Source organism: Orbicella franksi, chromosome 4 (assembly GCF_964199315.1).
Source record: "Orbicella franksi chromosome 4, jaOrbFran1.1, whole genome shotgun sequence".
In the NCBI taxonomy this organism is placed as follows: Eukaryota; Metazoa; Cnidaria; class Anthozoa; order Scleractinia; family Merulinidae; genus Orbicella; species Orbicella franksi.
In genome coordinates this window covers 16,042,792-16,067,754 of record NC_138148.1, presented here as the reverse complement: position 1 = coordinate 16,067,754, position 24,963 = coordinate 16,042,792, and the positions used below count along the sequence as shown (strand labels likewise).

Here is a 24,963-nt window from a genome sequence, read left to right as displayed (position 1 = left end):
TAGTCTTCTTACTAATATCCCTATATTTCATGGTAATGTTCATGCACAAATAATTGATTTTTGTTGCTCTACACATTTTTAACATTTTATAAGTCGTCATGATGAGTCTTTGAAAAGGATGATACCACATGTCAGTAAGTTTCCATGGAAACTCTGTCGTATGACTTGTTACGCCCCCTTACGTTTTTCATCGGTCGTTCAAACCCTTGGCACTCCAGATGTCCTGTTTGTAGAGTTGAGCACTAAAGGAATCTAATCTCTCCACCGCCACTGGCAACTCCACCAAGAAAAGGCCTTCGAAGGAGCAGAAAATGGCGTTTTTAAAAAAACGTGTTTTCCCAGAGCCACTATGCCCTTCCACTACGGGGGGTGAAACTGAGTTATCGGACTCGTTACCTCTCGACGAAAAAAGCACAGACAACTTTAATCATGATGAAGACAAAGAGACCTCCACTATCGATTATCGTGGCGCTAAGGAATGTCAAGAGGGACTTGATGGCATTTCCGAAGAGGAGGTGCAAAATGAACCCAGTGGTGTGAATCAAAATGGGAAATTAAGCGCTAGAAGCCATTTTTCAAAACGCAACTCATGCTCCAACCCTGAGGGAATTAACTCGTCTGGACGACATCATGGTTGTGATCGAGTCATTTTGTTGGCTGTGTGTTTCATTTCCGCAGCGTCACTTTTGCTTACCGTGTTGATGCTATTTGGCGTAGTTGCACCTCTGAATTGCGCCTGCTCTGTAGAAACAGGTATTTCCAATTATTTCCTGTGCATAACTTTATTCTGATGTGTTATTTGAATGAACCTTTTTTTTAGTTGAATGTATAACATCTGATAAAATTGTTACTTGAAGACTTAAAGTTTTCAGTAAAGGTTATCCACGGTAAATAACGCTATGTTTATTTGGCGAATGAAACTTGCAGCCTTCAGCGTTCTGCTCGTGAGTAAACAAATAGTATTAATTGCATTCTGTAGATTCTTCGAGTACCACGACAATCCATGTCTCTTTTTTCCGGTCTTCGAAAACAATGTTCCTCTGGCAAATTGTACTCCTTTTGAGATTAAGCGAAATCTTACGTTACTGCGGGGTAATTTAGTTAATCAGTCTTAAATATTGTTGTCACTGATACCACGTTTATTGAGTACTGTACTTGGACTGAGCAAGTCTGGGGATCGTTCAGTAGAAATGGGCCAAAAAACTGAAAGTTGCTGGTTGCAACTGGGTAAAAAGTCGAAGTTTACGGTAAGTAAGGTCTTAGATAGAATTGAAAAAGTATTAGTACTGCTTTATCACGGCGGCAAGCTTCTTAACTAATGATTCCGGCTGTTTGCGTACAAACGGGCCGCTAATACTGTTTACATTGGTTCTCAAAATTATTAATTTTCCTGAATCTAGCCAAGAGGCTAGAATCATATAGCATTTTAACACGTGAGGTATTATTTCATTTTTGTTCGGTCTGTTCGCGCCACTTTTTTGCGATCTTTTATCAATAAACCACATTCGTGAACAACTGCACACGAAGCTTCCACCGTGACAAACAAAAACATTAAGCTAGACTGAATGTTGTTTTAAAAATGTGAAAAGCCTTCCGGAGAAAAGTAAGTACGGTAATATCTACTCTGGTGGAGGTCGATATGCTGTGGTTAACGACTAACATCAAGTAAAGTGGAATGATCTGAGACACTCATCCCTTTTCCAACAGAAGCGGTCGTTCCATTACTGAGGCCTCCCGCGCCCATTAGCTAGTATTTTAGCACTAGAGCCAATTTTGTCTGTTTAAAATATTTTAATTTTTGGCGAGGAAAAAGATTGGCAAAAATTTCGCATGTTCCAAATTTTGGCAGCGGTCGCATTAGACCAACATGTTGGAACCAAAACGTTACTGATCGAAATAAACGTCACAAGATCTATTTTTCTCAATTAAGTAATTTATTGGACCTCATGCGAGAGCTTGACTCTTCGCAGATTTTTCTCCACGGTGCATGTTCTTCTCTCCGCTCTACAGCAACTCGTGATTTTCGGCCCATGATTGGACGAGCAGATTTTGCTCGGCTTGCGTTTGTGTTGTTGCTTGCGCCACTTGCGATCGAAGAAAATTGTCTCGCTGAAGCCATCTCTTCAAATTGCTGCCAGTATCCGGATCCAGGTTACGAGTCATAAGAATTTGAATAAAAACGTCGCTCATATTCCTCGTTTGCATTGAAATAACTGTAAAAAGCGTTAGATGAGCCGGGTGAAAAAAATGATTTTGTCCCGCCATCTCACGCACCAAACTGGACTAGCCGTCAAAATTGTTTTCTCGCCGTAATTTTATCCAGACATGTTTTAAGAAATATGACAGTTAAATGGTTAAAAAAAAAAAAAAAAAACATTGTTTGCTTTGCCAAAATTTGGAAGCCTCCGAGGCAGCACTTCGGCTTCTTTGAAGACTGGTGAAATTTTGGCACTTCGCAAAAATTTGGCAAGTTTTTTTAAACTGGGGTCGCACTTATTTTACGCTACTTGTTGACAGATTTATTACTTATACAAACAAAATTGGCTTGAATTCGCTCTAGTGCGACCCGGCAGTTAACAGTGTACGAGTCAAAATGTCAGAGCTGTCCTTTATATCATGAGAGACTAAAAATTAAACTGTACATGCCTGAATTTTTATTGCTGGGGTTGAACTGAAAAGGGTGATTTGGTCTAGTTTTATCTCGTTATTCGGCGGGTTCCAAGGTAGCTCTGTACTGTAACAAAAACAGATTGATTTAAACTTGAGCGATTAACTGTTGTTAATTTTAATTTGCCATCAGACGTGGCGTCTTTTCGGAAATTTCCTTGCGGGCCTGGACCGACAAATATACATATCAGCAATACTTGACGATACTAAATTATCTTGATCACATAACTTAGCGGCCCAACATTCATTTCCAAGGCGCTTTGCTTTGTCTACTCTTGCTCACAACGGATTAAAACTTCGGCGGGCCTAATGTGGAAGAAACCTGTTCCGCGTCCCAGAGTTATGTAACTTGACTTCTTCTTTAAATTGATGTTTGTCTCTAACAACTAAATGCAATATAGTGCAGCACCACAGTATCTACAATATTCGTTATTTGTTATTGGGAACTATCGTGTTTTTCCTGAGCCATGGGCAATCTATAAAATCTGCTTATTCAACAAAACTTCAAGTTTGTCCTTGCTCCACGGTTGTGTTAAGTTTTTATGTTGCTTACGTTCTTCTTAACTCAAAGTGTGCTCTTGGCGTATAATACTGCTAAGAGGACTGTTGAACTTTGATTGATCAATACTACCACTCTTTGTCGCAACAATAAGCTGACAAATGCCCAATCAGTGGGAAACACGTTTTTAATATTTTCCTGACATAACACGGTTACCAACAAAAGTTTAAAAAAAAAATCGTTAATTGATTTAGTGTTTATAACTCAAACAAAAAAGAAGAATGGGCATGTTGAGATACAACCTCAGTTAAAAAAATATATTTACATCTACGTTGGGCATATGACGCATTTCCTATATTCAATGCTCTGCTTGGTGTCATTCGTTTATTTCCTTCTCCAACAGGGGGTGATCCCACGGTATCTAAGGCCGAGCATGCAGAACTTTCGAAGAATGTACAAGAAATGAAAAAGAATTTATCTTCTCTTGAAGAAAATTCGGTAAGCGATACAGCACTTCAATAGTTGGTTGGCACCTCAGGGCATTCAACTAACTTTCATGTTTATTGTTTGGTTAACTTCCTACCTTCCCAATCCTCCCCCGTCCTGACCGTGCAGCATGCATGTACTCCCTAATCAGTTCCGTGCTGATTTCTGAATGCCTTAAAAATGGTAACGGGGGTATAAGTACGATTTTTAGAAATCTCACATTTCAGGAGTCCATGACTACGGGCTCCTGTCCATTTTTATTTGTACTGTTACCTCGGCAACCACTGTAACAATATGTAATAATGTGAAGTGGATTGGGAAGCCCCGCGGAAAAGATTTCCCTCCCTTAAGATTATAATAACCAGCTAAACCGGATCTCGTTTGAACTAACAATAGTGGCTTCCCTGTTCGAAGCCATTGCTAAGGAGCTATTTGGAAATTTGTTTCTTAATTGTGTCTTCTTTCTTTATGACAGGTGGCTACTCAACTGGAAACGTTCAAAGCAGAAGTGAGTTTAACACAAATTTCTATCGACGTTGCCAGGCAAAATGTCATAGGTGTAACAAAACAATATCAGTATATAAGACCACTCAAGAATTAATTGCGGCGAATTGCTTTTTCAAAACTTCGCGCGAAAGACAACAGTTTGTTGTTTAATAGAAATTGTTTTTGTTTCACACTTTGCCAACAATCTTGCCGAATTCAATTTGTTTGTAAAGTTAAGGACTACACCCCTGCGACGCAAGGCCTGCACGCGTAGTTTAAATTGCAAATATTCTTAATACCGTCTTAACGTATTTTTGTGAGTTAAATAAAACTGACTTGAAATTGACTTGACTTGTTTCATAAAATTCGAACTCGGCCAATATTTCAGAGGACTTCACCCTAGTTCAATAACAAGTACTCATTCGTTTCTAATATTAGTAAACCATCAGGAAAAGCTCTGGGAGTTGGGAATTACGTTCGTTCACCATGCTTGCACGTTCTATTTTATATTTGTTTTCTAAAAGGTACCTGCAGGGCCCACTCATCATGCCACTGGACTGTGGCTCAAAACGCAAATTGCGCTGGATATAATGAAACTGTATATTAAGAGAAAACATAAAACCATATTCCTTAACGTCGGTTGGTTAAGTTCATTAACCATGTGATGCACGTTCCATGTCGTTTTCTGCCACTGAAGTTCAGTACGCAAATTTTGCTGGATATAATAAAATTATGAACCGTAAGAGAATACATAAAACCGTATTTTTAACGATGGTTGTTTTTTTATGACAGATTACAGCACAGCTGAATGAAGTGAAAACTGAAGTAAGTCTTGTTTCATCATAACACCTCGCCACTGTCTCCTAGAAAAAACTTTATCACTTACAAAGCAAATCTGCTCAACCTGTTGGTGACTGGATTTACGAGGTTTCATTGTAGTATTGACTTTGGCTTTGGTTTTTATATTGGCCGGCTTTATCGAAGGACATCTCGTTTTGCGCTGTCCTAAAGAATAATATGTCGTGTTTGGTAAGATTACAACAAGTTTAGAACGACGATGTTGTTTCATGGCTAGCTGTGTCATTTAAACTGTATAAAACCTAGATCTAATGTGATGGGTAAAGTTTGCTTCGGTACTTAACTGCACTGGAATATGTGAATTGTCAAGGTTAAAATGGTGGGCGTGTTAACCTCCGCAAGGACTAGATGTATTGCAGGTCATTTGTTGAAAGCCAAGTCCAATAAAACCTCAAGTTATTCATCTTTACGAGCATCAATATGCGAGTCTGGTGCTTTATGGCAGCAGTTAGCCATGAACGGAGTAAAACAACCCGACGCTAGAAAAATAACACCATTAAAGATCGCTAGTAATTTGGATTCTGGATTATTTATCCTCGGGAAACCAAGCGTCAGACCGTTGTAATTTAAAATTATGTGGGAAAAGAGCTTGAGGACGTTCGCGCGGAAAATTTTCCAGTCGACAAATTGTTTTAAAATTTTTACTGCAGTCAGATAATGTGTTACTTGCGTCAGAAATGTCAAAAAAAAAATTGGGGGGTCATCCACTTTCTTTTCAGAGATAAAACGTGTGGAAAACTACCGTGATTTGAAAAAATTGGGGCACGAAATTCAGTATGGTCTACAGGGGTTTATGGTTAAAGATATCGAAGGTGAGTCATCGGAGGCAAACGATCTTAGTCATATTTTGTAAGGGTGGGTCTGTTGCGTTAATAATTCCAAATGTTGCCAATGTTTTCACCAATCTTAACCCTTCAAGAGATATTTGAAACCGCTGCACAGATAAACGAAGAGCTAAAAAGAACGGAATTCGATTGCCAGCATTTTGCAAAAAATTCAAACTTCTGATCGAAAGATTTTCTTCATTTTTTCCCTGAACGTGGAAAATCGGTAGAGAAAATAATTCGTCAAAAGAAAAATAGGGGTCACCGAACGTCCGTGATCGTTAAATCCAGGCAAAGCTATAACAATGGCCATCTGCTCTATAATCGTTCAATTTATTACTTAGCGCGCGCCCGATGCATGACGTGGCGTGTGAATTTGCGGGGCCGTAAGGACGCGCAGAGACAATTAGCGCGAACGTCCTTAAACTTATTAAGCCTCACAATTCCCAGTTGCATTGAAGTATAGGCCAATATCTAAGATTTGCAAGGGGTGAAGTCTGCGTGATTGCAAAGTGACGTCCCATACCGCTGAAGCTTGGGGTCGTTTCCTTATCATTAAGCTACTAGAAGTATTTCAGTCTACTTTCTCGGATTGGAAGGCAAGTCCGCTTCAGGGTTACCGCAAGCGTTGAATTCTCTGGTGTTCATTTCTGCACCCTGCCGAGTGTAGGAGCACTGTGTGCAGAAATGTATCTTTCCGAAGAACGCAACACGGGTTTGGGTTCGAAACCGGACCTATTGTTCTGGAGTTCACCGAACTAAATAATAGGCCACCGTGTCACCCATCTTTTACGCCAGGATCATTAACAACTCTCTCTTTTTTTCTTTTATTTTTTTTTACCTTAGGTAACCAACATAAGCATTATAAGCAAGATTCCAGGTCCAAATGGGCCACCAGGTTACAATGGTACCCAGGGCCCTCCTGGACCTCCCGGACCACCTGGCTCTGGCAATCTCACACTTTGCTCTTACGAAAAAGAAGCCAGCGCTGGCAAAACCCCGGATACATATGCTACCGCGGTCGTTGAAAAAACTGAATCAAATGTAGGTTTAAAACTAACCATAGTAAAGTCTGGCTTTTTCCCTATGAAACATGAAATTATGTAATATGTTAAATAAATTACTTTGTTATTAACTTCATCGACTATTTTATATGTTGCAGGGTAAGAAGCTTCTTGGTGTTAACTGTGACTCGAACGACGCAAAATTTGTGACACTTTCGAGCAGCATATCTGGTGGAAAAAGAAAATACGAGTGTACATGCAAGGGTACTCTGACTAGTGGGGACTCTCAGATGTATTGTTACATTCACTATTGGGAGTGTCCAACTTAAAACAAGGGGGGTCACCCGTTGTCAACTTTAACATCACCATTAATTAAAGATGAAACGTGGGTTTCGGAATTTATCGAGAGACTAACAATTGAACAGCATTACGACTGTGGCACCTTATTTGTACAGTGATGAAACGGTTACCTATATGCACATTTTTCAAGACTATTTACACAGAAATGGCAGTCAGTAGTGGGCGTAACCGTTTCATCAAAATACCTTTCGTCGTTGTTATATATAGTGTCATCACTATACACCCTATTAATGTTTGAGAACATTCGTAAGGAGTGCATAAAACGCACACATTAGGCTATTTTGGAACCTTCAGGATTGGACTGACACAACCTTGAAATGGAAGCTGGTTACCTGTAAACACCATCAAAAACAGAATCATATCATTTGCATTTGAAAATATTCCCTACAGGAATAATAAATGCCTGTTCAAAGCAATCCATATGGGTAAAGCAGTTAGGGGACTGTAGCGGACTATAAATTGAGAAGTAGATTATCATCAGCTATCCGGGAACAATGTCCTATTCCGCGAAGTCCATCTTTTGTATCAAGTTAGTTTGGATTACATATTATTCTATAATGTAAAGGCAATGTAAATAAATGCTACTACCACAGCGATAGAAAAACGCTTTTCGTTTATTGAACTTACTTATTTAAGTGTTAGAGGACTTTTTCCGTGTTTACAGAGCCTCATCTAAACACGAGGGGAGTAGAGAAAATTTGACACCGTAATGCAAACCCGAACACCCAACGTAACCTTTGAGAATTCTCCCAACCAGCCGACTGTTTAGATGACGCTGTGTAAACACGAAAAAAAAAGTACTCTGTCGCTTTTATAGAATATTTCTCTTCACAACCGTATTTACATACTCTCATTTAACCACACCTATACCTATCGACCAATGAGAGGGCACGTCCATGCACTATCTTTAAAAATATAAATATCCCATAAACAAAGCAAGGAAAAAGTTCAGCGGGGGCAACTGAAGTAGTTTAACTAAATGCTAGTGTGCATGTTACTGGTATTATTGCACCTAATGCATATACAAATTGACAGAGTCAGTTATAACCTCCACTAAACATATTACAACAATTAACATTTACACATCAACCGGCTCTTACGGATAGAATAAGGTCAATTTCGTGCTTAAGTTTGTGGAACTGGTTAGAATATGAAAAGAAAAGCGAGACTGTAACGAAAAGTCTGCCTGCGCTTGTGAAAAAGGGCGTCAGAAGTATCGTGACTAAAACACCACACGAGTACCTACGAGTAACATACGAGTACATACGAGTAACATACGAGTAACATACGAGTGACATACGAGTAACATATGAGTAACATACGAGTACACACGAGTAATATAGGAGTACATACCAATAACATACGACTACATACGAGTAACATACGAGTACATACAAACACATACGGTAATACACAGGTTATATACGAATACACTGGTTACATACGAATACCTAGGAGCAACATACGATGGCAGGAGGGTAATAAACATGAAATGTACCATTTTTTTCTTTACATTTCATCTTACATGAGCGAAGTTCATGTCTTGCACACACACGCGAGCGCGCGCAAGTGCCACACACGCGCGCGTACCACACACATGTGCCTGCGGCACATACATACGTTCTCCGTACGCGTTCCATACGCGCCACACACGCACAAACAAACCTGAGCGCTGATGTGATATGATGCGACGTTGCGCGTCAAATATACGCAGATTACGATGAAAGCACACAAGATTTAGCGCGTGCAAATGTCTCATAGAATTATTTTCCTCGAAGTGATAGCATAGTAAAAGCTTCGGGGTGTGTGTATGTGGCGTGCAGTTGCGGGGAAGGGGGGGAGGGGTATCTTTTCATCCAATGAATTGAACCCTCTTTCCTCAAGCGAAGGTTAAAACAGTCTAACTTTCTTTCAAATTTGCAAATTTTGGTTATTCAGTTTACATAAGCACATTAAAATTCCATATATATTTTAATCTAGATTTATTGGTTATGTACAATAACATACCCTTCCATAGTGCAAGTCAGAAAACGGGTAAATAAAGCCTGGAAACAACAACATTACTTTGAAATGAATTTTCTACTTCTCAAAGCATTAACCAATGTATATTGATAATTGAACAACAACCTATAAATTCGTTAGGCGGGTAACTGTAACCAGATGTACTCGAGAACTGCAACAAAACATAACGCTATGAAAACCTGTCTCATGATTGAAAAAAGAAAAAGTTATGAACTTTATTGACTATACAATAACAAAATCATGATGTAAATTAAGATGGTACATTTCATGTTTATTACCCTCCTGCCATCGATTGTTGCTCCTATGCATTCGTAGTGTATTCGTATATAACCTTTATATTACCGTACTTGTCTGTATGTGCTCATACGTTACTCGTATGTACTGTAGTCGTATGTTACTCGTATGTACTCGTATGTACTCGTATGTACTCGTATGTGCTCGTGTGTACTCGTATGTACTAGTATGTACTCGTATCAGTTACTCGTTTGTACTCGTATGTTACTCATATGTACTCGTGTGGTGTTTTAGTCACGATCCATCAGAAGAATTATCTGTCTGGTTGGGTATGCGTGTAAAATTTGAACTTTGAATATAGGCACACATAATTTTGTCAAGACGATGTACACGTATGGTTATTTACACATCTCGAGCGACGACCGGAGGCCTCGCCGAAACCGATTTGTAGCGCTTGTTCTACTGGTCCTCTGGTTAACATATAATTGCTATCCTGATTATTCTACAATAAAATATAGTCTCAAATTTCAACAGGTTAGATGGTTAGGATATTTTTTTCAAAGCATAAAAATTGCAACTGAATAACAACTTTTTCAAATGGTGCTATTGAAATACAATCGGCAACCAGTGTTGATTTTTTTCTCAATGTCAGTCTTTGTTGGGGTCATTTACGTTCTAGGTGAGTAAATGTGCATTTTATCACGTTCTCTTTACTAGGACATTTGTTAATCCTTTTTAATTTTTAAAAGCCTTGAAGTGGTATAATGGTGGCCAAAAAAAGTAAAACAGAAGAGATAAAATTAGACCAGGCCAAAGCCCAATAGAAAAAAAAAAAATTAGAAAAATATACGGAGCGGTGCAAAGAAGAATTTTGGTGATATAAACGAAGGAATATATTTCCCAGCACCTCTCCCGACCATCCTTTAAAAAATAGACTCGTACTACAGACCAGAATCGTCACGCTTCTGTCGCAAGCCATGAAAAATATTTCAAAGCTGGAGGTTTATGTTTCACTTGTAAACTGAGGCGAACGTGTACAAGCGAACGTTTTGAAAAGAGTTCAACAGATTAAATCGTTTGTGCTTGAGTTGAGAATGGACAAGAGATCTTTCGCTGATGTCGTGTCTGGAAGTGGTAAGATGAGCAATAAAGATGCGTACTAGTAATAAAGCCCAGGAGTTTCGAATTTCTCAGTTGGAAGTACCTCAAAACAGGACCGACCTTAAATCATCTAGATATTGTAGGCTCTTTTCTTCTGGATTTCTTCTCTCAGCGACTGACATCCATTACTGCCTGGAGTGTTTTGACTGGAGTCGGCATCGTTTACGAATTCATTAGCATAATCGATTACCGAAAGGTATTCTCGAAGTTCCTTGGGTGTGTGACTGATTCATGTAGGTGGTGTCTTGAGAACGGCGTATTGAAAATTTAAAGAGATGGTGTCTTTAACCCACAAAACAAAACAGCTACAGTATGCCTTGAAAAGAACTAGTCAGAACAATGTGGTGCCGAAAAAAAAGACCGAAAAAACATTTGCCTTGAATTAAAACAAACCACTTGTAACAGTAATCTGGAAAAACAGAAAAACCGTCCAAAAACAGTCCAACAGTCCAATAGGTCAAGAGTCTACTAGTCCGCTCCATAAATTGTCCTAAGCCAGGTCAAAGCTTTGAGATTGTACAAGTTTTCCCAAGTCAGTCAACTGAACAGACATTGCAGAGTGAGTGTGGGCAAGTCAATAATGTTTCTGTTTCAGATCAAATATATCTTTAAAATACTCGACGCCTTTGATGGATGTCTCCACGCGATCAGTCAAAGGATGCAGACGTTGGTGCATGTCCACTAAACAATAGAACTGAAGGTCAACAAAGAATATCACATGACGGAACATGTGTGACGAGCAAACTATCTCTTCTCTAGTTGGAATAAAATTGCTGTCTCGTATAGGAGAAAAAGAAATATCAATCGCTTAGTTTGTTAGCATTGGAAGATGAATAAGAAGCATTCCACAGAGGAAAACCTTTATTCCGAGCTGGAATCACTCAAACAAGAATCAGAGGCAGGAATCTATGATGTGCCCACAGCTATTGAAGTTATCAGCCCTGCAACAAAACTGACAAGCTTTGAGGAGAGTTCAGAACAAGAAGAGGACAAAAGAAAGTGGTCAGCAGAGTCTGAAAATGCCTATCACTCGGACACGTTTACAGCTCGGCCAATGGTGATCATTTCAGCCGTTGTTGCGGCTTTTGCTTTCGTGACTGCCGTTGTCACTTTAGGTTTAGCTTTAACGATGATAATGTCTCGAAACGACAATGAGGCCTCAAAAAATCTGAAGGATCGTGGAGCTATATACGGTAAGTAGAGTCATAAACTGATTTGACGAGATAGCGATGTTATAACTGAACGAGGCCCAAATAGATTAGTTAATATCCCAGAGCTTTAGGGGCGAAAAATGTAAGACTCGAAGAGTAATCACCGCCTGACTGAGATCTGACTGGTTGCACGACAGTTTTCGTTCCCCATGACTCTGTCTTTTAAACAATAATAAGTGGTTTGAGTGGGAAATGGAGGTAAAAAAAAATTGTGTCAGATAAAAGATTATAAGACATGGAACTGCGTAAAAACGACTCCACCAAGCTCAATCAATAATTTACATTGGGACTTACATTGTTCAATCAAAACATTAACAATAGAACATGCATATACGCAGAAACACGCAGGGCCGTGTGATGATCATGCTGCTTTCGCGGAGGACTTCGGTAAGAAACAAAAATAGAATAAGAAATACTTGGATTTCTGCTACTTCGTCTGCTATCGTGGTTTGCGCCCGATGATGACCCCAAAGAATGCCAAAAAATGCAAATTACTAACTGCCTAGTTGAAGGCACTGTTTGCGGCTGCTGTTGCCGCTAAAATTTCGTAGGAGCACAGTTTACAGTTAAATTAATGATAAATTATTAGACAGCAAACCAGGAAGCGTTGCCACACATAACAGACTCAATCATCATTATTTATTTATTTATTTATTTGGAGATTATTAAATCTGTTTTTGCCCCAGCAAGAACTGGAGTTAATTGTGCTTGGTTTCAATGAAACCTTTCACCACGCAATTAGTAATCGATGCTGTGAACTGATTGTCGCAGTTTGTGGTTTATTATTCATTCCCCGTTTGTGATTGTCCGAAATCGCCCGATGAATTTTCTTAGAAGGTTGTCCAAATTTGGAATGTATACATCATTAGGACATTAAAATGTTTATTATTATGTAAACGACTGACAGATTGCCCGATATTAAATAAATAGTCCACGACTGGCATCACGCAACAGAAAGCTAGAAATTTGCATGAAAGATTTCAACGTTTAGCGAAGACGAAATAGCCGAATAAATGGCTGAAAAAGATATCGAGAATACCCGTGGAGAAGTTATTAAAGGGTTATTAAAGCATCTCAAGCGAAATCACATCCTTGATTTCCTTGATATATGAAGTAAAGAAGGAGGGTGGGAAGCTTTGAAACTAATCTCATTGACTTTCACAATTCAGAGCGGAGTCGCAGCGAAAACCGCTGCATGTTAGAGACGGCCCATCATTTTTTGGACGGGAGTTGGGCAATTTTCTATGGCATGAAATGTTTTCTCACCGTTAGGTCATGCATGATTTTTTTTGATGAGCAATAGCTTGTGCAAGAATCTTTTAACATCAAAAATAGGAGCTGAATACTGAGAAATCACTTGCTCGGTCTTTTGTTTCCATGGCAAATTCGGCTTTCGTATTATTTGAAAAAAGTACACGGACATTGATTCATCCATCCATCCATCCATTCATCCATTCATTCATTCATTCATTCATTCATTCATTCATTTATTCATTGACATTTTGTTTTTTGTCTTCTTTTACCTGCGTCATTGACGAATTTGGCAGCTGAGCTGAAGCAAATGAAGGACAACATTTCCCATGTCCAGTCCTTGGCAAGTGACAAAATGGTAGGTTATAATTAGCACATTTATCGGTTTGCTGCTGTCAAACGAGGAGAAACCGGGAAACTAGCGTCCTTAGTCTTAAATATTTTAACAGGCTTCTGGCTAATACAATCATCATCTAATTTACCTGGCCAGTGACTACAAACACTTTCACGAGATCTTCAGAAGCGAACTGCAAAATTCTTGAAACAACCAATAATCGCCTAAGTTTACAGAACGAGAAACCTAAACAGGTTGACGGTCTTCCTTTGGAGATCCAGACCAAGGCCGGTAGACGAACCCAAAAGTGATCATTCAGTAGGGGTCTTTGTTCGGAGTTTAAGAACTCTTAATGAACTAAGACGAACAACTTGAAGTTTTCTGTGCGTGCAGTGGGACCCTAGAAATACAAGACTAAGGCGGTAGCTACAAAATCGTAAACAGTTTAAAATCACAAACCAAAAATACTTAATTATACGAAGATTAATGATTCATAACATGCCTCTCCTCTTAGATTAAGCATCGTCCCGACGCTTAAGAAACAAAAAGTGGGTTACTCATGGTATATATGTGGCGAGATCTCAAACGTAACAAACTTGATAAACAAAATTACGTAGGCACTGAGTGAAGGTCAAAAATATAGAGAAATCTGACAAAACAAAGTGAATTATCCGAACAATAGGAAAAATATGAAAATATTACATTACAACCAAAGAAACTAAATGAATTAATTCCAAACCATGCCACAATTAACAAAAATATACGGTTACCGCATATAGGTAATAAGCTGGGCAATGAAACGTAGCAAAAGGAAAACAGTTCAACAGTTCAACATGACAGTTCAACAATCATGACGGGATCTTTGTTTTCTTCATCGTGAGCAGCCTGGTTGTTTGTTGTTAGCCAAATTGACGCGGCGTGTCTCGGCTGCAATTAGGGCTCGATAGGGCACTTTTGAGCACTCCTTTAGAAACGATTTGTAATAACGGCAACATTCCAAACATAAAAAGCAGTAACAAGGCAGACACATCCAATCTAGTTTGTAATTGACAGAAGCCTTCAACGTGGAGCAAAAAATGCAGGCCCACTCGGCTGTTGAATCCATATTTCCTGGAATGCCAGTAATTAAAATAAAATGAATGAATGATCAGTTTTCTTGCAGCTGATAAAGGCAATGTTCAATCAAGCTTCGAGAGTCAAAAGGTTACCTTTCAGTCATTAAATCCTACTTATGCAATAGTTTCTTCGTCTGTCACATTTGAGGCAAAGGATAAAAGGACACGGGCTAAGAGCTAAGATATTCTTACACTTTCAAAGCAAACAGTACTTTGCGAAATTGGTTTTCTCTGAAACTCAGAATGCCAATAATTTGGAGGAGGCTTCGCTCGGAAATGACCGATGAGAAAATCTTCGTTCACTATAAAATAATCACAAATCTGAATGAGTCAGTTCTACGCTATTGTCGATTTCCCAAATCAAGCACCGATCAAACTCAGAAAATAGACCCAAAATAAATTGATGGTTTCAATCTAGGTGGCATGGAAATGTTTGGGTAAGTCACAGTTCTTATAAAGGATCAATGTTTAATCCTCCAGAGTGTGCCCACACATGCCTACCATATAAGGTATTTTAGAACGTGCTCACATAAGCTTATGGATTAGATGATGAGTGTGTTGGCCAAGAAATAAAGAGCTGGTGATCACGAACCAACATGCAAACATACTGAGTTCTATAAAAATTATGGAGCTTCATAACACATTTGCTGTGACCATTCCCCTGTCACACTTCTTTTAGTTTACTTATCTAGTCGCCTTTAAGAGTTAAAATTCTTTGTTAATGGAAGCAACCGTGCTTCAATTTTAATGGGGTAACAAGGGATAAGACATTTTCGTTCGCTGGTGAGGATAGGACATCTAAAAACTTTTGAGTTACCTCAATTTGGCCTCTTGGTAAAGCAGTAGACCTAAATTGCCTCACCAACAAGAGAAATACAGGAAATAATAAAAAGCCCTCGAACGGTCAAAATATGATTTGAAAAAATAAATTCATGTTTATGCTGCCCCTCTGCAACTTCGATATAGCATCCAAAAAAACACTATCATTTGAGCGTATTCTGTTTCCTCGGAGAAGTTATCAACAAGATATAGAGTCTTCTTTGGATAAACTTTGGCTATGTGGCTGGCCACATAGCTGCTTTAATAACGTTTCGATCCAATTTTAATTACACAGATTAATGGAAGACACTACCAAGAAAAGGTGAGGGCAAAAAATCGGTAGCATCAAACAGAGAAAAGAACACGCGGCTAGGGTATGGGTGAGGGGCGTTAGAAAATGAATGCATGGCGCGGATGCCAACATCATTTACGAATGCGTGTCCAAAGACCGCATAACAAAGAAAATTTGGCCATATGGTTCTCAGAATGTCTGAACACAGAATGCCTCATCCCATTGGGATACTCTAGCCACGCATAACTAGTCAACTTTAAACACCAACTGAGGGGCAGCATAATAATTTTATTGTGTTGACAATAATTGGTTCATTTTTTTTTTTTCTATATATGGCAGGTTAGTGCAGAGCTAGAGAAGCTGAAAACCAAAGTAAGTTTATTTAAATATATAATTACTTAGGTATGGCAAGGAAAATGCAACGCTTTACTGTAGTGCAAAAGATATATCTTGTTCTATAAGTGGTTATTACTCTTCAATCAACTCTTCTAAAAAATAGTCAAGATGGGCTCTTTGTTTTGCTTTGTTTTGTATTGCTCTTTGGTTGTTTTTGTTGTCTTCTTTCTTGTTGTACTTCTTCTTCTTTTTCTTCTTCTTCTTCTTCTTCTGCATCTTCTTCTTCTTCGTCTTCTTCGTCTTCTTCTTCTTCTTCTTCTTCTTTTCATTATTTGAGGGCAAAGGGATTTCTATTGTCCAGGAATTCATTGAACACAAAACCCTCAATTTATCTATTTTCACTTGAACATAAGTGTCCTCAAATGTTTCCCTGACATTCTCTTCTTTTTGCAGATGCAGGGGATTGAAGGAAAGGTATCTTCTGCAGGCAGCAGTAACTCGTCAAATGGAAGTTACATACAAGTAAACCATTAAGTAATTTTTCAATAGACGTAGGAGATACTTTCCCAAAAAGCAATTGTACATAGAGCATGATTTCTGCACAGGTTTAACGGTTCTTCTGCTTCCTTCACTGAACATCTGAATATCTCTATGTAGATTTTTCGTTCTCTATTTTTAGGAACAAAATACACGAGACCTCTGGCTCGCAATTCAGGCTGTTCGACAAAAAATTTCACAACTGGAAGAGAAGGTAGGGGGAGAAGACTGTTGAAAACATTAAAAGTAGGCGACAAATTATAGTTCAAAACTGTTTATACGGCCTTGATTTGGGTGAAAAGCTAGTAAAGTTAAAACTGCAGGTGATTGAAATTGTACCACGGTTGCTATAGTAACCTATTATACAAGAAAAATGACCGGAACTTGTTTGGCAACAAATGCATGGGGATTTGCTGGATCCCATTATTCTGGCACATACTGAGAAAGAGTATCGATGTGATCCATCAAAGTATAGGTGCTGCTAGTGCTTAAATCGTTACAAGACACCTTAAAACAACAGGCTTCTTGCACGATCCGGTGACATGATACGGAATTAATTATGCTGGGACACAAGTTACACCGTGAGTGAGACTTCCAAAACAAAGGAACTCGTACCAGTACAGTCCGACTTTCCTTTGTTTTGAAAGTCCCACTGTGTAACTTCCGTCCCAGCAAAGTTAATTCCATACTATGTCACCGGATCGTGCAAAGGGCCTATTGACAGTGCAGGTTTTCTGGTCATCCAAAATCTCAAGTAGATTCAATTTCAGACTTATTATTATGTAGCTGAGAAGCGGCTCCCTTCGCAGGTGACATGGTTTCAGTGAGTGGCACGTTGTAGCGCTATTTTGTTCTGTTTTGTTTTGTTCTTTTTTTTGTTTTTCTCATTTCAGTTAATAAACATAAGTAAGATTCCAGGTCCCAAAGGATCGCCAGGATATAATGGTACCCAAGGCCCTATTGGACCTCCCGGACCGCCAGGATACAATGGTACCCAAGGCCTCACTGGTCTTCCCGGCCTACCAGGATACAATGGCTCCCAGGGCCTCTCTGGATCCCCCGGGACACCTGGCTCTGCCAATCTGGGTCTTTGCTCTTACAATACAGGAGCCAGCCCTGGCGTTGTTGCGGATCCGGCTTATGCGCGTCAATCGATCGCTAAAACTGAATCAAATGTACGTCTCAAAGTAATAGGCCATATTCGTATTCTTCACTAGCTTACAACTGAAGCTTATGCGAGGAGTCTTTTCAAATGCAAATGACGTTCATCTCTTTTTAATGATACTCCCCGCAGGAGCCTCTATTGCAAGTTAGTTCGGGCCATTACCGAAAATACGATGTGCTGGTTTAGCTTCGCATGGGCGTAGTAGTTTTTTTCATTCTTATAGTTCTAGTGGCACAATGGAGTTTAGGGTAGATGAGCATCGCGTGTCCTGGAACTAAATTAACCGAAAATCTTACTAGCAAGGCCAATAGAAACTAGATTACTAATTAATTACAAACAGAGGAAAATCAAAGTTCACCATTCCTTACCAAATTATGGTAATTTTAGTTATGTTAAGTTGTTGCATGGCACGTGCAGCCCCTGTCAAGAGCAGAGGAAATGGCAAATGCGAACTTTTCTTTTTATTATTGGAACGCACATTATTTACAATACTAAATAATAATACAATAATTATATATTAACAATTAGAATTGCAAGGCACAGTTAATCACCATTTTGAAAAATATTATTATTCATGGGAAAGGTCTAATGCACGCGCGGTAGAATACCGTTTCGCTCTCGCGTATAGACATAGATCTAGACATAGACAGTTTATTTTACTTGGACCACACACTTAGCTATAGTAACGGTGCTTCCCATAGACTTGATAAGTAGAGTCTACAGGACGCACCAGCTAGTTTACAGGTGCGCCAAGGAAAAAAAAAATAACAAAGTGAAAATGTATGCACAATTGGTTATAAATATTAAACTAAAGTATCTAAAAATGTATAAGAATATCAAAATAATAATAATAATAATAATAATAATAATAATGTATATAAATTGTACATATAAAAACTATGCATAGGTAAGATAAGAAAAGGGAAAATCGACAGTTCAGCACTCTACCAACTGAGTTACTCAACCAACTGGGTGCTGGTCACGTAATTTGTTCCTAATGTGTATAGCTATAAAAAAGAGTACAAGTGAATATCTGATAGATCATATATTAGAATTGCGGAGAAAGAGGCATATTTGTTGATTAACCAATGCAATACCATTATTTTGATCAACATGCAAAGATAATTGCATGAATTAATTATTTTTTGCAGGGAAAGAAGTTTCTTGGTGTCAGCTGTGACTCGAATGACGCTAAAACAGTGCTGCTCACAAGCACCATCTCAGATGGCAAGAGAACCTACACTTGTACCTGCAAGGGTGGTATCAGCAGTGGAGACCATAATATGTACTGTTACATTCACTACTGGGAGTGTCCAGCCTAAGACGAGAGGAATCATCTGTTTTATCCTCAGCATCACAAAATCACATTTCTAACCCAGCTACGTGTGACAGAGGAACAATGCACCAGGGGCGCATCAGCCCACACCACCATAGTGGGCGTATCTCTTTAGTTAAAATGTCTTTGCTTTTAGATATACGGCCACAATCTTAACGTATTACGTATTTACTAAAACAAACAAACTTAAAGTTTATCAAGACACGCACAATAGGCCATTTTGTTGTTCACAAGAAATGGACTGAAATGTCCTTCAGTGGAAACTAAGGCCTTGTCCACACTACGCCGGAAATACTTGAAAAGGAAGCTTTATTTCTACAGCTAGGCCCGCCGTCCACACTAACCCGGAGAAATTGACTACGGAAAACAGAGCTTTTCGAAACTTCTCTGCCATTCAGAGGAATTTGAAGTTTAAGTGTGAACGGCGAGCATCTTGAAAACGAAGCTTTTCGAAAACGATATCGTCACGATAACCGTGTGATTAACCCATAACCTCAAGGTTGCAGCCAAGCATTTCTGCCGCCGGTGATTGTTGCGTTTTCAAATTTCTCCTAGTGTGGACGGAAAACATTTTTTGCGTCTTCAGACTAAAAACGCCGTTTTCGAATTTCTCCAGCGTATTGTGGACGGTGCCTGAGGCACAGAAATGCTGTTAAAAACAGCATCATTTCATTTGAGCTAGAAAATATGCCCTCTTAAATTAAAAACATGGCCTCTAAAGTGCCGTCTATATAAGTCTATAAGCTCGTAATGGACTTTAAATTGGTCATCAATACTGGAACAGTCTATCATTTGTATTCAGCTTATCTCGAGTAGATGTAAGTCATATTGCGATGTAAAGGCAATGTAAATAAATTCTGCTGCTGCAGCTAGCACTACCCTGTCAGCAATTTAATTCAGTTAATCCAAAATCATTGTAAGGAGGAAATCGTACAAAATATCACGGAAAATTGGACAGGCAATTCAAGCCCGGGCTGGGAATCCAAGTTAGTCGGTGGCATGCGTCGGCTAGTTCCGGGGGAGGGGTATTACTCTACAAAGTTCTATACGGGGATGGTTCTTCCCGATGTCCAGCCCTTTACCCTTTTGTATACCATCTTGACAGAAAAGATAAACCTTTCGTATACCTTTGACATACTTTCGAGACTGGCCCGTATTAAGAATAAATCGGCAAAAACAAAGTCTTCTTGTCATTTTCATGTAGTGCCTGATAAATGAAATAATACAGCCATAAGGTGCATTTGTTCAAAAAATTTTAATTAAAGGCCTTTTAAAATAACTAAATGACAGATTTCTCTACCTTTCCATATGCCTCAACTAGTCAAATGTCTACGCTGTTATATACCTGAAGCATGAAAAAGGTATCCCTTTCGGCCAGAGCCTCCCTGTATAGGCCATATAAGGGAGTGCCCCCTTCACGGGATATGAGAATAGTGCATACGAATCAATGATGACTGCGTATTATTAATACCTAACTATGACACATTACAACGCTTTTATTTTAAACGTTTTTAAAAAATATTTTAAGGCAGTGTAGATAGGATAATGTTATTAAATTTAGTACTTTGAAGACATGAAATAGTCAACTATGGAAACATATTTTCGCTTTCTCGTTCGCTGAAAGAACAACAGAGAAAAAAGCTATTGACTCTGATTAAGACATTTATATAATGATTTTTGCTTAGCAAAACATATATATAAAGACATGCATGAAACAGGCTACCATGATTACAATAATATACTTGAAACCACAATTAAAAAAGTGCAACTTTGTAAAGAACTGAATGATAACTTTCACGTACAGTATTATTGCAACAGAAGCATAACTAGGCGCGAAACATTTTCTCGTGTAACACCTTGTCGGGGCGGGGAGGGGGGCGGAAAACCCGACTCGGTAAATATCCACTACTAGCCACCGACACTGAGGGGAATATACCAAACCAGTAGGATAAAACATCCGCAAAAAAAAAAAATGACTCAGAAGACTGCAAAAAGTCTTTTATTTCCCAATTTCGCGCGCAAAATGTCCAACAGCGTAAGAAAAGTCACGTGATACATCAGGTGATCGAAGAGAGAAATCATAACTTGTCTCGTGTGTTTAGTGAAACGACAGTACGGTAAACACGGTAAACTGGCTGCCTTAAACAGTAGAAAACGGTTTGTACAACGGAGGACTTCTTAAGTGGTGGTCCAAAGCGGGCCGAATTGCGGTACGGGACTTCTTGTTATAAAAGCTACCGTCTCGTTTTCTTGCGGGCAGGTAGAACTTTTCAAGGCTGTTGTTGAGTTGCCCTGCCGACATTTCTTCCAAAAGAGTTGTGAATTCTTTCTGCATTTGATACCACTCTGCAAGATATTTTACAGAATTTCCCTATTGTTGACATTTCGCTACCTCGAAACAATTACTTCTACGTAACTTAGCAATTGTAAACAAATCGTTTTGTGTCGGTTTAGGCCGTAATAAAATAGTACCTGTAATAAACACCAAGCCGAATTTTGTAGCCTTCTTGGTGTTCTCAGGGACAGCTGCCTCGTTTACTGCTAAAATTTGTTCTTCTGCCACGGTAGCAAATCGGGAAGCCATTTTGCTTACGACTTTCACCGCGCCAGCTTTGAGTAACCGATCAAAAGTCGCAAAAAGCACTATCCACTGGTTTGGTGTATACTAATCGCGAATAGTGAATAGCGAATAGTACGAATAGTGCGAATAGTCTGGAATAGTGCGAATAGTGGCAAACAGTCGCGAACACTCGCGAATAGTCGCGAATAGTCGCGAATAGTGGGGAATAATAGCAAATGAATGCTATCCATCGCTGTTTTAAATGTCCTCGGCTGATAAATTTATTTTTAGCATGTACAGTACAACGGAGAAAAGTCGGCCTTCATTTGATTTCGGTTAGGTGGAATAAGAAGTCTTCAGTGTTTAACTTTGACTCATTGGCATAAGCGTTCCAGTCTCTAACCAAGCTACAAATCAATTCTGAATATTGAAAACATGACAAGAATAACTTTGGCTAGAAATTTTAGCCCTACGTGTTTAATACTTTTTTGTGACCTGGGTTTGTAAAAAATCAAAATTTCCTAGAGACTGTAAGCTAATTAGCGCTTTTGCCACATATTGTGCAGGGTTTAAATCTAATATTACCTTCAACATTAGACAGAAAGTGCTAAAATTTTCGCTTAAAATTTTCACAAACTCTTTAAACATCCGATCTGGAGTCAATTTGTATATAGCATAATTCTTTTTTTAAGCAAAGTCGCTAATTAAACAAAATGTAAACAATGGCGTTCAAATAAATCAGCCTACACCTCTCCTTTGTAGTTCTCAGCTCTGCAATCTGAGTGAATGGTAATTGTACTAGGCTTGTAATTTCCTCTTAATATCAGCCAGGGGGAAAACCAGCCTGTTGGCCCAAAAACTTTACGGAATAGAAAAAACCAACCAAGAAAAAAACTGAGAAATCAAACTCTAACAATACTGTACTTATTCTCGGACCCTAACTGAAATGAGTCCAAGATAGCTTAATATGAAATACTTTTTTCGCCCTAAATTAAAATAGCACCTACAAACTATGTTGCGACAATTGCACAGATGATAAAATTCAAACGACTACTTGCCTTGGGAACAATTTATCTATGAAATACAATTTCTTCAGCTTGGTTACACTACGAGTAGTCCCTCTCTCGCTTAGTCTGTCGAGCGAGACCGTAATTAAGCTGCGACGAAAAAATGGCCACGTGAAACCCTGGGGGCGAGACGCACGCCCCCACGAGTTCGTGCGGTCATTTTTTTTTTTTTCCCGCGGTTTTCTTTCGCGTCACTCAAGGCGGTCTAAGCGAAAGAGAGGCTACTCGCAGTCTACAGCTTGGTCGAATCTATAAGCGTCCGTGGATAAACGCTATTGCTCCACGTGATAATTTCAACGAATCCAGATTAGTTCTGAACTAAAGCGGTGACTTTTGACGACTGTTAGCCTCTATTCGGTCTATTCGCACTATTCGTACTATTCGCTATTCACGACTATTTCCTATTCGCTACTCTCTTTCTCTCACAGCCATTTACAGGCTCGAGTGGACTCTTTACTTTTATGCTTTCTTCTTGCGAAATTGATCCATGAGACAATTCCAGCACGTCAGATGAGAATCTTGAAGCAGCCATTTTAATTTGCTGTTCATACAAAGGCAACATATTTATTACCCAGTTACTCACACAAGATTTTATCCTACCATAATAAAACGAAAATGAAAGCGCGCGATCAGCTCCAAACAAAAGCTTTGTTTAGGTCACAATTAATAAGCGGTACATTTGAAGACCCGATGCTATTTGTATATCAAAAAAGCATGATTGTAATCGGTCCACGAATTATATTGCTTGAAAGCCAACCAGGTAAGCAAAGTTCACGTTCGAAACGTTCTCGTGAGATAACAATCAACTGAGCCGATTGCGGTATGAGTTCAATCTACGAAAACACTGGCAAAAAATAGGCAGTCAATGACGGTATGTGGCTACTGCTGTTATTATTTAGAACATTGCAGTAAAACAAATCATATTGCAATAAAACGAGCTAAATACGAAAACGTTTTTGGACTCGTAGCTCATTAAAAACATACGACTTGTTTCTTGCACCGCGCAAAATATGTCGATCTCCAATGTTGTAAAGATAAGACTTTCGGTAACTTGAGTTAAATATCTTACCTCCTAGTTAGTTGGCTTTCAAGTAGGGTGCAGGAAAAAAAAAAAAAACGTGTGAGTTTGGAGGCACATTGTGCGGGAGAATTAAACCTTCGATTGTGCGGGGAATTGTGCGGGATTATTGACGAACCAATGTTCTTGCCAAGTCCTAAGGAAAATCTGCATTTACAATAGTTTAGCCAGTTATTTCACTAGTAGTTCAAATATATTTAGCAGTCTTAATTAGCAATCGCCAATTCTTTTAAAAAACTGTGTCTGACTGTAAAAGAAAATCATGTTGCGTGACATGAACTAGACGAGCATGAAACCAAAATAAATAGCAAAACAGAATGCCGCATCTTCCCTTAAAAATGAGAGTCGTTTTTAAAAAATACTCTTGCCTTGATTCAATAAAAATTTGTAGCTTGAATATTTCTTCATAAACTGCGTTAAGGTTCGCACATTCTTGGAAGTTATCCGCAAAATACACAACTTGAAAGTTTATGCAAATTATGTGCAATGCAATTTGAGCCTATTCACAGGACTGTTGTTTTCGCGAAGGAGTTTATCATGATTCGTTTTGGCTCTCTCGAAAGGGATTGTGCGCTCTCCAAAGAAGATATGACTCTTGAAAAGGGTTTAAGATCGCAACACGGCAAATATGTTCAACTACACAATTTACTCGGATCGCCAAGACCAGTAAACAAACTTCGTACAATTTCTGCTAACATGTGCAAAGTAATCGCCATAAGTTGTAAAAAGACCTCGTAAATTCTTTGCGAACAACTTCTCCATCAATGCGTAGACAGCTGTGCTTCATTCTTGAACCAAAATGGTTTAAACTCACAACTTGCGGTAGGATGAGGAGGATACTAAACGAAGCAACCTGAATAGCAAATATCTAAGCGGAACTTTTGTGCTAAAATATCCTGATTCTTTAGTTTGCTTGTATTGTCACACGGTGTCCAATAGGCGTTTTCGTAAAGTACGATTTGATACTGTGGTAGGAAGCCCGAGTCAACGCTCTTAGAGCGTCTAGTTTACACCTTTGATTAGACGTTTTCTCTTTAAATGTTTTTCCGTAATCATTCTCAGGGATTTCGTTTTCTATTGATCTCTTACCTAAGAAACTGTACCGACAATGATGAATATCCTACGCTAGGAGGCCAATCAAAACGTCGAAGTTGTGAAGGTCGCTGGCATTTAGAGTGAACAGCTATCAGCCCATGTTTTTCAAACAACAGGTCATATAAATATTTAAAAATTCTGTGGGACTAATGACCGTCTGGTTTCG

General features: G+C 38.9%; 3 protein-coding genes across 7 annotated transcripts in view; all 3 read left to right on the top strand.

Annotated features, from left to right (window-relative positions):
* LOC145484742 (uncharacterized) overlaps window positions 1-11,481 on the top strand; it is a 179,923-nt gene extending 168,442 nt beyond the window's left edge. Inside the window, exons 11-12 of the mRNA XM_081463375.1 lie at window positions 6,667-6,864; window positions 6,983-11,481. Coding sequence (XP_081319501.1) covers window positions 6,667-6,864; window positions 6,983-7,153 — 369 coding nt within the window. The 3' untranslated portion in view covers window positions 7,154-11,481. The remainder of the gene's footprint in view (window positions 1-6,666; window positions 6,865-6,982) is intronic.
* LOC145484819 (uncharacterized) lies at window positions 75-6,706 on the top strand. 2 transcript variants are annotated; one of them, XM_081463460.1, is made up of 4 exons: window positions 75-753; window positions 3,570-3,664; window positions 4,128-4,160; window positions 4,931-6,706. In XM_081463460.1, the coding sequence occupies exons 1-4, from the start codon at window positions 312-314 to the stop codon at window positions 4,982-4,984; spliced, it is 624 nt and encodes a 207-aa protein (XP_081319586.1). In that variant the 5' UTR covers window positions 75-311; the 3' UTR covers window positions 4,985-6,706. The 2 variants fall into 2 exon arrangements, with proteins under 2 accessions (XP_081319586.1, XP_081319585.1); XM_081463459.1 differs by having other exon boundaries at window positions 4,128-6,706.
* LOC145484778 (uncharacterized) lies at window positions 11,431-21,302 on the top strand. 4 transcript variants are annotated; one of them, XM_081463415.1, is made up of 8 exons: window positions 11,431-11,794; window positions 13,360-13,421; window positions 15,627-15,653; window positions 15,963-15,995; window positions 16,413-16,433; window positions 16,639-16,710; window positions 17,390-17,671; window positions 18,813-21,302. In XM_081463415.1, the coding sequence occupies exons 1-8, from the start codon at window positions 11,431-11,433 to the stop codon at window positions 18,981-18,983; spliced, it is 1,032 nt and encodes a 343-aa protein (XP_081319541.1). In that variant the 3' UTR covers window positions 18,984-21,302. The 4 variants fall into 4 exon arrangements, with proteins under 4 accessions (XP_081319541.1, XP_081319539.1, XP_081319542.1 ...); XM_081463413.1 differs by having other exon boundaries at window positions 16,413-16,481; window positions 18,813-21,301; XM_081463416.1 differs by lacking the exon at window positions 15,627-15,653 and having other exon boundaries at window positions 18,813-21,301.
* The last annotated feature ends 3,661 nt before the right edge of the window (window positions 21,303-24,963 follow it).

Bases quoted from the DNA above. Each gene is read 5' to 3' on its own strand.
- LOC145484778 (XM_081463413.1), top strand. From the start codon at position 11,431: ATGAATAAGAAGCATTCCACAGAGGAAAACCTTTATTCCGAGCTGGAA. The intron at 13,422-15,626 runs GTAGGTTATAAT...TTAATTACACAG, and splicing joins CCTTGGCAAGTGACAAAATG to ATTAATGGAAGACACTACCA. The intron at 17,672-18,812 runs GTACGTCTCAAA...TATTTTTTGCAG, and splicing joins TCGCTAAAACTGAATCAAAT to GGAAAGAAGTTTCTTGGTGT.
- LOC145484819 (XM_081463459.1), top strand. From the start codon at position 312: ATGGCGTTTTTAAAAAAACGTGTTTTCCCAGAGCCACTATGCCCTTCC. The intron at 754-3,569 runs GTATTTCCAATT...CTTCTCCAACAG, and splicing joins CGCCTGCTCTGTAGAAACAG to GGGGTGATCCCACGGTATCT. The intron at 3,665-4,127 runs GTAAGCGATACA...TCTTTATGACAG, and splicing joins CTTCTCTTGAAGAAAATTCG to GTGGCTACTCAACTGGAAAC.